Raw genomic sequence first — 13,539 nt, forward strand, 5'->3', positions numbered from 1 at the left:
AAGTCTAGAGCTCTGTACATTTGAAGCTGTCTGACCATCAGAATAGAGCAGAAGAGACTAATTTGTGTAACATTTTACAGCTTGCACAGTTCTTTCATATACATTCTTATCTCAATTGATCTTAAAACAATGATCTCATAAAGAAAACATCCATGTGTGCACATGTGTGTGTGTAGCAATAGTAATAGTGTCTTCATTTTTCAAACATAGAAAGGGATTAGAAAGGTTAAGTAGCCAGTTAATATTTATATGAGAGTTTTAAAGCTAGAGAGTCTGGGGGCTAGAACTGTGACATTTCCAGACAGCTATTGCCAGAATTTCAAGGGCTTCTCAATTTAAAACATCTGTTGTGTGCAGAATGATCACTAGGCACTATGGAAGATAGGAAGGGAATAGAAGACACAGAATATTTTCTAGGAGAATATGTAATCTAGTAGAAAATAAAAAAGTTATATTAAACAACTACAGGATAAGAGGAAGCAAATTTTGTTAACATCTACCAGTTGTCTGACTCATTAGATCCTAATATATATATTAGCTTTCTCAGGGAAGATGATGGTACCACTGTTAACAGATGAGACAACAGGCCTAGAAAGGTCAAAATACACTTATGGTTAGTCAGTAGGAGATGTCAGATCCAAGGTGTAAAACCAGATCTCTGCCTATAAAACAAACATTTAGGATGAAAGGATGGAGTAAGTCCCATATATGTAAGACTACATTTTGGAATCATGGGGTCGTAGAGATTTTGAGTTTAGTGAATACAGAAAAGTCTCCTTTTCCCTTAAATATGGACTCTAAGCCTTATTTTGCTTTGTTTGCCACAATTCTGATCCAGGTGAAGGGACTGTTTTTTATTATGTCCCTGAATGTTTTTAATAAATACAAATATGAATGTATTGGTTTATATTTTTAGGTAAAACCTAGAATTGAAGTCCAGTTAATATTAAAAGTACTGCTGCTAGCATTCTACCTCTACCAGTTGATTTAGAGTCAGTTTGTTTTAAAGCAACATTTCAAAGGAATGAATGTTTCATGTAAGAGAGCTATTTCATTTTTAGACTCTTGTTTATACTCACATGTACATTCTCAAGATTCTTTTCAAAATTGAACACCAAATGCCTTGTGTTCACGATAAATACCCTATGCCAAAATAAAACTTTTCCACTAAACGATGAGGTGTTTTCCCTTTTTTATTTAATTTATTTGAAATGGAAGAAACTGGAGGTGTGTGAAAACCACAGTTTCCTGAGAATTTTCCAAGGCAAACACTGTGTCAACTTTAAATAAGGAAAGCTGTGGTTTCCTTCATATCCCCTAATATTGTGAGGACTGGTTCACACAGGTGTAAAAACTATTTGTTAATAGAGACTACTTAGCCTTTTAAGCTTCAAAATAATTTTATTTAAATTTAAGATGTATGGCTGTATTTGAATTCTCCTATAAACCTCCACAACATTTTCAGTCTCTCCTATAAAGTTTATCACAATCTGCCTTGGATTAGTTATTTGTACGTTTGTTTTAACCTTTTAAATTAGTGCTAGATTGTGAGCCTCAAAAAATGATGTTTGTATTCTTATGTGTAAGACCATGCCTGTACATAATAAGGTGTGTTTATGTAAATATAAAGAGGGAGAAAGTAAGTGAGGAAGGAAGATGGACAGGAAAGAAATAAGGAGGGATAAAGGATTTGAAGTCTTTCATGGCAGGGGCTGTTCTACTTTTTCCTGAGTTCCTACACTTAAGCTCAGCGCCTTAAGCAAAATGCAGACATCCCAAACTGCAGCAGAGACCCAGAACACTGCCAAAGGTATGACCCTCAGCCCCCTTGATTAACAAGCCTTTTTTTAATGTTTATATTTAATTTCTTTACAAAAAGATTTGAAGGGGGCTTGGAGTTGGGTCATAAAATGAGAGAAAGTTATCTCAAATAGTTTAGAAGTAAACTTGTTGAGAATACTAAACTGAATTCAGAAACCTGACTTTGACTTCTAGGTTGTTCCTAACTGGCTCGGTGGTCTTAAAATCAAGACTGTTAGTCTAATTGTTTGATAAAATTTTTGATCTTTATTTCCTTTACCTCTTATTAAAATTTGAACTTAAAAAAGTTAAATGAATTATTTCTAATTGCTGTTTTAAGAATAAAGAAAAGGTATAAAGTGTTAAATTTGACAATTTTTTACTTAGGAGAAATTTTTAAATTTATTTAAATGATTGCTGTAATTTATAAAAATTTGGTATTTTTAATTAAGACTTTTTCAGAATCACATATTTTAAGGACTACAGGCATACCTCTGAGATATTGAGGGTTCAATTCCAAACTACTTCAATAAAGCAAATAACAGCAATAAAGCAAATCACAAATTTTTAGTTTCGCAGTGCATATAAAAGTTATGTTTATACTATACCATAGACTGTTAAGTGTACAGTAGCATTATAATTTAAAACAATGTACATAACTTAATTTTAAAATACTTCCTTGCTAAAAATTGCTAACCATCATCTGAGTCTTTAGCAAGTCATACTAATTTTGCTGGTGGAAGGTCTTGCCTTGAAGTTGATGGCTGCTGACTGATCAGGGTGGTGGCTTTGGCGATTTTTTTTTATGACAGCAATGAAATTTGCTGCATCTGTTGACTCTTCCTTTCAGAAATAATTTCTCCCTAACATGCAGTGCTGTTTATAGCATTTTACCCCCAATAAAATTTCTTTCCAAACTGTAGTCAGTCCTCTCAAACCCTCCTGCTGCTTTATCAACTAAGTTTATATAATATTCTAAGTCCTTTGTTGTCATTTCAACAGTCTTCACAGTGTCTTTGTCAGGAGTAGATTCAATCTGAAGAAACCACTTTCTTTGCTCATCCAGAAGAAGCAATTCCCCATCTATTGAAGTTTTATGGTAAAATTGCAACAATTCAGTGATATCTTAAGGCTCCACTTCTAATTCTAGTTCTCTTGCTGTTTCCACCGTGTCTGTAGTTTCTTCCTTCACTGAAGTCTTCAGCCTCTCAAAGTCATCCATGAGAGTTAGAATCAACTTCTTCCAAACTTCTGTTAATGCTGCTCTTTTGATTTACCATGAATCATGAATGTTCTTAATGGCATGTAGAATGATGAATCCTTTCCAGAAGGTTTTCAGTTCACTTTGCCCAGATTCATAGAAAGAATCACTAGCTATGGCAACTTTATGAAATGTATTTCTTAAAGATGAAGACTTGAAAGTTGAAAAGACTCTTTGATCCATGGGCTGCAGAATGGATGTTGAGTTAGGAGGCATGAAAACAACATGAGTCTCATTGTACTTCCCCATCAGATCCCTTGGGTGGCCAGGTGCATTGTCAGTGAGCAGGAATATTTTGAAAAGAATCTTTTTCTCGGAGCAGTAAGTCTCAACAGTGGGCTTAACATATTCGGTTCATTAAGCCATGTTATAAACAGATGTGCTGTTTCCATCCAGGCTTTGTTTCATTTAGAGAACACAGGCCCAGTTGCTTTAGTATAATTCTTAAGGGCACTAGGATTTCAGAATGGTAAATGAGCACTGGCTTGAGCTTCAGTCACCAGCTGCATTAGCCCCTGACAAGAGTCAGCCTGTCCTTTGAAGCTTTGAAGCCAGGCATTTTCTCCTTTCTAGCTATGAAAGTCGTAGAAGGCATCTTCTTCCAACAAAAGGTTGTTTCATCTACATTGAAAATCTGTTGTTCAGTGTAGCCATCTGCGTTGTCTGTCTTAGCCTTACCTTCTGGATACTGTGCTGCAGCTTCTACATCAGCACTTGCTGCCACATCTTGCACTTGGATGTTGTGGAGACAGCTTCTTTCCTTAAACTTCATGAACCAAACTCCGCTAGCTTCAGACTTGTTTCCTCACCTCTCTCAACCCTCAGAGAGGGTTGAAGAGAGTTAGGGCCTTTCCCTGGATTAGGCTTTTGTTTAAGGGAATGTTGTGGCTGGTTTGATCTTCCATCTAGACCAACAAAGCTTTCTCCATTATCAGCAGTAAGACTTTTGCTTTCTAATCATTTTTGTGTTCACTGGAGTAGCACTTTTATTTTCCTTCAAGAATTTTTTCTTTGCATTTACAACTTGGCTGTTTGGGACAAGATGCCTAGCTTTCAGCCTATCTCAACTTTCAACATGCCTTTCTCACTAAGATTAATCCTTTCTAGCTTTTGATTGAAAGTGAGAGACGTGCAACTCTTCCACTTACTTGAATACTTAGAGGCCATTGAAGAGTTATTAATTAACCTATTTTCAGTATTGTGTCTCAGGGACTAGAAAGGCCCAAGGAGAGAGAGAGGTGGTAAACATGTCAGTGTTCAGTGAGGCAGTCAGAACATCAGTTAAGTTTGTTTTCTTATATGAGCACATTTGTGACATCCCAAAACAATTACAGTAGTATCATCGAAGATCGCTGGTCGCAGATAGCCGTAAGAAATATAATAATAATGAAAAAGTTGAAATATTGCCAGAATTACCAAAATGTGATACAGAGACACAAAGTGAGCAAATGCTGTTGGAAAAATGGTGCCAACAGGCTTGATAGACACGGGGTTGCCACAAACCTTCAGTTTGTTAAAAACATATCTGTGAAGTGCAATAAAGCACAGTGCAGTAAAACAAAATATGCCCGTACCTGTATAACATTTTTTATCGGTTTTTCTAAGAATGAAAATTTAAATCCTTTTTATTCATAAGGCATATAACTAATGGGTATGTAATTAACAGTTTTTCCATTTGCACAGTTTTTTTCCCATTAGAATATTTTTTCTACTCCCCAAATCATAAGCTACTCAGACTTGCAGATCAGTAACAGACTATCAAGAATAGATATGAATTAATTTAAAAACATCTAGCACCAAATAGAAGAAATTTTGAAGGGCTAGAAGTAACCCAAAGAAGATGTATATAATTTATAATTTGTCTACCATACTATTTGCAAAGATTCCTGTTTACAAAGGAAAGAGGCTTAAATTTTTAGGCATTTCTGCATTCTGCACATCACTGCCTGCCTCTTGCTGCGTGACTTCAGGCATGTCACTTGCCATCTCTGGCGTTTGTCTTTTCTCATTCCTCTAATAAGGAGCTTTTCCAGGTCAAACATTCTGGTAGTGCATTTTAGTCTCCCTTTAAAATTTTTATTGCATCAGATATGAAAATGACAGGGCTGTCCTCTCAGTGTTTAGTTTTGTTTTACCAGAGGGAAAAAAAAATTATTTTGAACACTATCACACAACCAGCAAGATTTTTATGGTATTTCTGCATTGTATTATTTTTTGATTTTTAAAAAATATTCTTAAGCAACTCTGACACTTCTTGTATTTCATTATAACAAGGTTAGTTTGTTCCCTAAAATGTTTCGCAGTGGTGTTGTATAGCCAACTTTATCAGAATTCCAGTTTATAAAAATTAGAAGTAGCAAAGACAAATTGAGATGTTCAGACACCATCTGTTCATGATGTTCATACATCAGTACCGTTATGGTACAAAGTAGGTACAGCACATACCTATAAGACAACATTTTTGTTAAATAGATTTCAGCTAAATGAGTAAGAACTTGAGAAGTCATTTCTTTTTCTTTTTGTTTCTTTTATTCTAAAGATGCTGATATATTAAATTTAAATATTCTGGTAAAAATGTTTTTGTTTCTAGCTTTAATAAGGTATAATTGACACATAACTTGTATAAGTTTAAAATGTACAAGTTTGATATACATATATACATATATAATGTGAAATGATTACCATAATAGTTAGTTAATACATCTGTCACCTTACATAATTACAGGGTTTAGTTTTGTTTTGTTTTGTTTTTTGCGTGTGATGAGGACATTTAAGATTGACTCTCTTAGCAACTTTCAGGTATATAAAAAATATTGTTATCTATAGTCACCATGCTGAGTATTAGATCCCCAGCACTTACTTACATAACTAACAGTTCTGTCTTTGACCAGCATCTCCTAGTCACTGTCAACCACAATTCTGCTCTCTGCTTCTATGAGTTTGGCTTTTTGTATATTGCACATTTAAGTGATACTATGCAATATTTGTCTTCTCTGTCTGACTTACTTCACTTAGCATAGTGCCTTCCATATTCATTGATGTTGTCACAAATGGAAGGATTTCCTTCTTTATTCATTCATCCCTCAACAGGCACTTTAGAGGAATTTTGATAGATGGCTTTCGGTAGTAGAGACATTTTAGCAATATTAATTCTTCCAGTCCCTGAACATGGGATATCTTTACATTTATTTTTGTCTTCCTCAATTTCTTTAATCAAAGTCTTACAGTTTTCAGTGTACAGATCATTCACCTCCTTGTTTAAATTTATTCCTAAGTAAATAGGATTGTTTTCTTTATTCCTCTTTCAGATATATTGTTGTTATTGTGTAGAAATGCAGCTGATTTGTGTATGTTGGTTTTGTATCCTGTAGCTTTACTGAATTTGTTTTTTATTATTTCTAACAATTTTCCGGTGGAGTACTTAGGGTTTTCTGTGTATAAGATCTGTCATCTGTATTCAGAGACCATTGTAACGTCTTCCTTTCCAATTTGGATGCGTTTTATTTCTTTTTCTTGGCTAATTGTTCTGGCTAGGACTTATAGTACCACATTGAATAAAAGTTGTGAGTAAGAAGTCCTGTATTGCTTCAGGAAATCCAGCAAGGAGTTAAAGAAGCAGAGGAATGGCTTAACATTATACTTAATGAATAGTCTCCAAATGGACTATATTTCTTGGAGAAGGTTAAACAGAGACAATGTCTAGGAATCAGAATCGAGCTGTTTTTTTAGTTTCCCTAAGACTACTGTAACATAGTACCACAAACTAGATGGTATATAACCACAGAAATTTGTTTTCTTATGTTTCTCCTGAAACATAAGAAATCTGAAATCAAGGCATCAGTAGGGCTACACTTCCTTGGAACCTTCTAGGGAAAAACCCTTCTTTACTTTTTCCAATTTCTGTTAGCCCTAGGCCTTCCTTGGCTTGTGGAAGGACAACTCCAACCTTTGCCTCAGCTTTGTTCCCTTTCTGTCTCCCTGTGCCTGTGTATCTAAATGTCTTCCTTTATAAGGACACCAGTCACATTAGATTTTAGGGCCCACTCTAAACTATGTTCCTCTTAATTAGTTATAGCAGCAGAGACTTGTTTCCAAATAGAGTCACATTCTCAATTTCCAGTTGGATATAGAATTTTGAGAGGATACTATTTGACCCATACAGAAGGTAATTAGACAGCAGGCGATCCTGGCACAGGATTTGCACCAGGTATAATTTAAGGAATTGTTCTCTTAATGACATTACCTAGATAAATCCTCCAAACAGAATAGATGGGGACATAGCATGATCTGGTTACGTTCCAAAAGCTCACTGTGACTAATATATGGAAAATAGGCTGTTGGGGAGCAAGATGCCATGGAGAATGACCAGATGTGAGCTTATTCTTATTATTACCTGGTCCAGGTAAGTATTAGTGATTTGGTCAAAGATAGTAAGTAGAAGTGGTGATGTGACTGGTTCTGAATATATTTTGCAGATGAAACCACAGAATTTGCTGAAATATTTATCATGACATGTTAAGGAAGGAGAAACGTGATCAAGGTTTAGGCCTGAGCAACCAGAAAAAGTAAAGTTACATACAGTAAGATGGGAAAGACTATAGCAGTAGATTTGAGAAGAAAATCAAAAAATTCTCTTTTAACATGTCAAGTTGGGTATGTAAGTCCAGAATTCAAGTTAGAGCTAGAGGTAGAAATTTGGAAGTTTTCAGCCTACAGATGATACTTAAAGCAATTAGTCTGAATAAAGAATTTTCTGAGTTTCTAAATACTGTGTATTTGTATATGTACATATGGTTCCATTCATTCATTGTCAGTTATCTATAAACTGTTGGCTGTAAACCAGGCACTGGTGGAAGGTTCTGAGAATACAGTAGTGGTACTAGTCATTCAGAATAAAAATATGTAGCATTTGATAATTTCTAGGTCTCTAATAAATGGAACTTCAAGCATTACAGTAGTCATAAATTGTATCATGCAGCTTAGTACTAATATGTTACTTTTTTTTCATATTAATTTAATCTTCTTAACTAGATCTTTTAAAACTCTTTGAATTTAGGAGCTATATTACATTTTTTTTCCAATATCACACATGATGCCTACCACAGTTCTGGAAAGATATTAAGTACTCAAAGAATATTTATTAATTGATTGCATAATAATTTTAATTGTTTGAGAGCAGTAGTATTTTTGTCAGTGTGTTTTCTTTAGCATAGATTATACAGGTGAGTTATCAAATTAGAATATTAACAAATTCCTGTTCCTAACTCTTAACTTTTAAAAATTATAATGGATTGTATTTTGTTCACTTCTTAGTAGTGCTACGTAGTTTTTATTCCCATGTGTTTATTATTTCAATTTGCAGCCTGATTCTACTGCAACTGAAAGAGCAATTGCCAGACTAGCAGTGCACCCTCTTCTGAAGAAAAAAGTAGATGTGCTAAAAGGTATGAATTAAATGATTTTAAGCCATGTACTGTATATGATCTGAATACATGGCCATTCATTTATTTATTTTTATGATTCTTCTTCCTTTTGAAGATTTTTTATATTATAAATGTCTCTTTTAAATATTTCCAAATGTGGGAAGTGCCTGAAAATATGGACAATATCTGACATCTGAGTAAAAATCTAAATCTCTATTTTTTCTAAATTTCTAAAATATATATATTCATGATAATATTGAACAGAGTTTATTTTCTAAAGATTAGTGTAGTTCATATTATTACTTTTGATTTTGCCACTTAGTCACATAATTTTCATTTATGTGTGCATTATAAAGTTTATTGAAAAAATTTAAGTGCTTTTGTCAGAGTAGATTTTTATTTTTATGTCTGAAAGCACAATTTATAACACACTACAATTGTATTAATACATTATTACTACAAAAATTAAAGTTGCCATTTTATTCATTTATATTCAATGAGGTTTTTACTGGTCTTCACAATACCAGTATGTGAGGGGATGAATTTTCTTTTAATTTTAGAAATTTAAAATGGATACCTCTGAGCATTTTTTGTAAGTTTGGTTTTTAAAAAGTCAGTAGATTTGTTTGTGAATTCATACCCATTATATTAAGTTAATATAAATTCCAGTTATTCTCTTAAGTGTTGCCAAATAATTTAAAAAATACTGTATTGAAATAGTGGTGTTTTATATTATTTGTTTCAATGCTGAAGCAAGTCATGTGCTGTTTCTCTTGTAGCTGCTGTCAAAGCCTTTAAAGATGCAAGACAAAATGTTGTTGAAGTTAAGTCATCAAAGAATGCTTCAGAAGAAAATCATTCCAAGGACACTTTGTGTTCAAATGATGCCAGTAAGTTACAGCATGAAGGAACTATTATCAGTGAGCAAGAAGAGAAAGAAGCCAAAATATTGGCAAAGAAACCAATAAATAATTCAAAAGGAAAAATAGCCAAGATGGAACATGGACCCAAAGCAGTGGACATTCCAAATTCTCCATCAAAGCCTTCTGAAAAGGATTCTGCAGTTCCCTCTGAACCCCAGAAGATACCTGCTGACCCCAAAATAAAAACATTAAGTCAAATAAAAAAAAAGAAAGAGTCCAGTAGCTCACTTAGTAGTAACAGTGATGGAGAAGAATTACATGAAGAAGAGAAGGAGTATTTTGATGATAGCACAGAAGAAAGGTTTTATAGACAATCTTCCATGTCTGAGGATAGTGATAGTGGTGATGACTTCTTCATTGGGAAGGTCAAACGGACACGGAAGAAGGAAAGTAGTTGTCATTTTTCAGTTAAGGAACAAAGAGTCCCCCCAAAATATTTACCTGAAGAAGATGTACTTAAAACCCATCAGGATATAAGAAATGACAAAAACAAGCCACATACAGAAGCAAGGAAGTTTGAGTCAGTGTTTTTCCATTCTTTATCTGGATCTAAAAGCTCTGGAAGGTAAGAATATGTTTTCATCCTGAAATAATTATTAGTTCTTAATTTTTTGAAAGATATGAAATATCTACACATCCCTGGACTTGAGATACTGTCTCTCATACATAATTCTGGTTTATACAATACATCTTGTGTTTGGACTTGGCCTTCTCCAAGGTACAAATACACGTATGATAATGCTACATTTTTCCGACCTCATCAGAAAATGAGATGATAGAGCGAAATAATTTGTCTAGCTAATTTAAGTTTCTTCCTTCAATTGTCAGAGTTTTGAAACTTTGAGTTCAGTTTAATGAAAACTTTTGAAAATGTCTCACATAATATCTCTTTTTAAACAGAGCTTTCTGAAAAGAATATGGTGGGATTTTTGTTTTTCTCTTGATGACCCAGGGCATTATTGTAAACCTCAATTATTTTATTATGTATTCCTGTTTCAGTATATAAGGCTACTTGCCCTAACACCGAGTTCCTCCAGACTGCTTTATGTTTAGTGATGTTGTTGTCATCCCTGCTGTTAACCACCACTTTTCACAGCTGTTTTGTTATAAATCAATAAGTTTAATTTCATTTGTAATTCTAATCTGGTAGGGGATATCTTTACATTTTAGAATAAAAATCATGGTTAGCAATTTTCTTCAGTAAACTGTTTTTCTATTATTTATGGGTCAGGAATAATTTTTAAAAATTGGAAAATGTGATTTTGAAATTTTCCAAAGAAGTAAGGGTATGGAAAATACACACAAACCATTTTTGAAGCCTTGAAAATTACTAAATTATTCGCTATATCTCCCAGCTCTACCTCAGAAAGCTACATTTTTTCCTCACCTGAGAATTATGCACCACTATCCCTGCCCTCTCCCACAAGTGTAAATCATAATTTTTGTTACATGTGACTCATTCCAGCTGAAATTCTTTGTCTGGATAGACCTCAAGAGTACAAGGTAACCAAGATAGGATATTTTATAGCCACAAGTCTCTTTGAGGGTGGTCAGAGGAAAATTGCTACATGTTTCTTTGGTAATATTGGGGTCTAACAAACTTTTGATGTCGCTAAAACTCAGGGTTTTCATTATTTTTTTTGTTGGTGTCTGGGCAGATAAAGGAGTATGGTAGTTTTTTTGAATGAGTTTTATCAACATTTTTATTATGTTATCTTCTTAAAGTCAGATGAGTTGTTTATCTTTTAAATGTCCTAATCGTGTTTTTCATCTTTTACAAATTACAGAGAACAGGTTCCAAAAAGCAAAACTCCAGGTATGTATTAATGGCTGCCTGATTTCCATATGCATTTGAGCAATGCTTTAACAAAGTGGCAAGATGAAAAATTATTGTTGCTTAATAGCCTGAATGAATTAACTATCCACAGAAAGGGAAATAGAGCACAAATATGTTACTTGCAAGGTTAAGAGTAAAACTAAAGTATTTTCAGATTAATTCTTAACAAATCAAGTTTAATATATTTGGCTAGGCTGACTTCTGTACGTAATCCTAAACTCCCACTGATTTAAAATAATAAAAATTTATTTCTCACATTATAGTCTGCTATAAATCAGCAGAGGGACTGTGTTTCTCATAGTCATTCAAGGATCAGACTCCTTCCATCTTTTGGCTCCTTCTTCGTCTATTCCTTAGTATTCTCCTTTCGGCTAACAGAAGGGAATAGAGTACATGGAGAATACGAGGTTTTCATGAGCCAGGCCTAAAAGTGTCAGGAATCAGTTCTGCTCACATTTCATTAGTTAGAATTCAGTTACATGACCCCATCTAGCCACAAGGGAGCTAAGAAATGCGGTCTAACTACGTGGCTGGGTGGAAGAAGGAAGTGGAATTTCTTGAAGACATAACTGTCCGTCACTGACCATCCTTTTGATCACCAGATGCTAATTTCACTTTTCCTCCACACATAGAGTATACTTCCTTCCTGTGGAGGTCAACCCAAAGTCCCATCCAGTCACTATATCCAGTTCAAAGCTGAGAATCACTGAGGGGTAATGCAGTATTTTCCATCAAATCTTATGGACGTGAGTGCTCAAAATTTTGTGACCTGTGCACTAAAACGACAAACTGCCTGCTCCCAACTCAGACCAAATATTTAGCAGCAGAGCAGGGACCAGGTAACTACAATAAAGACTCTGAATCTGTGCAGGGAAACATGGGAAGTGTGCAACACATCTCTTACCTGAGCAAAAATTATGAAGGATCTGTGAGGAACTTTCCTATCCTCTGTCCTCCATAGTCTCTGTCTGTGTTCTTGGGAGGGTCTTTGTTCCATGACACACATGAAGTGGACATTTAGTATAATCTGGGAATTGCCCCACATGATTAGTAAAAATACTGATCCTGAAGATGATTTTTAAGTCTTAAGTCAGATTTTTTTCTGGCCCAAGCTTGTGCTTCTTTTCACAATACAATGCCCTCAAAAACATACTGGATTTCTGACTTCTTTGTTTCTAATCAGTCCATCAGTGAGCTAGTCACCACACCAAAAATTCTTTCCTAGAGCTAGTTTTCAATCTTGCCTTATTTATGTTTGTGGTTTGTTTTTGTTGTTGTTGTTTTGGGGTTTTTTTCACTTGCCCACCCCCACATCTCCCCCCATCATTCGATGTCTGTTGCATTGAGACTTTCAGGTTTTGTTGAGAAGGCCATACTTTTATCTCTACTCCAGGGCTAAATTTGTATGGGCTTAAAATCTTTCTCAGTCTTATCACTTACTGTTTGGAGTCCAAAGGCTTTTCTAAAACTTAACTTCCCAAATATCTGGACCCTCTCTTCTCTTTCATTTCTGCCTGTGAGCTGGCCAGTTCTTTCCTGAGCACTCTTTTTGTAATACATTGCCAAAGAGCCATCAGTACACTAATCTTTTTATTCTTTACAGCCATCTGCCCTGGTGCTGCAACTCCCTGAGCCTGTAACCTACTTCCAAAGTTTCCACTGGCAGCAGTTTTACCTTTTCTTTAACACATAGGGTGCTCCCTTTTCAACCTCAGATATCCATTTCCTTACTACCTACTGCTGAACTACACAGCCCATGCCAAATTTTTATGTTATTTTAATGACTGTATTAAAATACTAGCTTTGGCAAATATATAGCCTTATATTTACAAACATAGGACAATTGTAAACTTAAGACACTCCCACAATTTCCCAGTGAGGAAACCCAAGTGAAACGAGTTTTTGTTTTTACTTAGCTTATATATTTATAATATTTAACTTATCCATTCATTTGCACATGCAAATATACTTTACATAATTATGTAAAATACGTATCAGTTTAGAAATATTACCTTATTTGAATCTCACTATACATGAAACAGTTTCATTTAACATTTATATTCTTCACTCTTAATCACAAAAGCCACTCTGTATTATAAGATTTCTAGAGCACATGTGATTTGTACTAGATATGAAACATTTTGAATCTGTGTACAGGATTGTTTTGGAAGTGTTATTCCAAACTGTTTACTTGATTGTATAACATTGGACATTTGCTTTTTAGTATCCTTAAAAGACTTCTGATAATGATGATTAACTTACAGTGGAGAAATGACACACCACTAGGACTGATTA

The 13,539-nt window shown here is 34.4% G+C and overlaps 1 protein-coding gene across 3 annotated transcripts in view; it reads left to right on the forward strand.

Moving 5' to 3' along the window:
* SRFBP1 (serum response factor binding protein 1) overlaps positions 1-13,539 on the forward strand; it is a 56,126-nt gene that overhangs the window by 35,426 nt on the left and 7,161 nt on the right. For 2 of the 3 annotated variants that reach the window (XM_010998942.3, XM_031448885.2), the window contains exons 5-7: positions 8,424-8,505; positions 9,264-9,972; positions 11,195-11,223. In XM_010998942.3, coding sequence (XP_010997244.1) covers positions 8,424-8,505; positions 9,264-9,972; positions 11,195-11,223 — 820 coding nt within the window. Of the gene's footprint in view, positions 1-8,423; positions 8,506-9,263; positions 9,973-11,194; positions 11,224-11,876; positions 13,192-13,539 lie in introns of those variants that run through there. The other variant, XM_064483412.1, reaches the window with a different exon arrangement.

Source organism: Camelus dromedarius, chromosome 3 (assembly GCF_036321535.1).
Source record: "Camelus dromedarius isolate mCamDro1 chromosome 3, mCamDro1.pat, whole genome shotgun sequence".
Lineage (NCBI taxonomy): Eukaryota > Metazoa > Chordata > Mammalia > Artiodactyla > Camelidae > Camelus > Camelus dromedarius.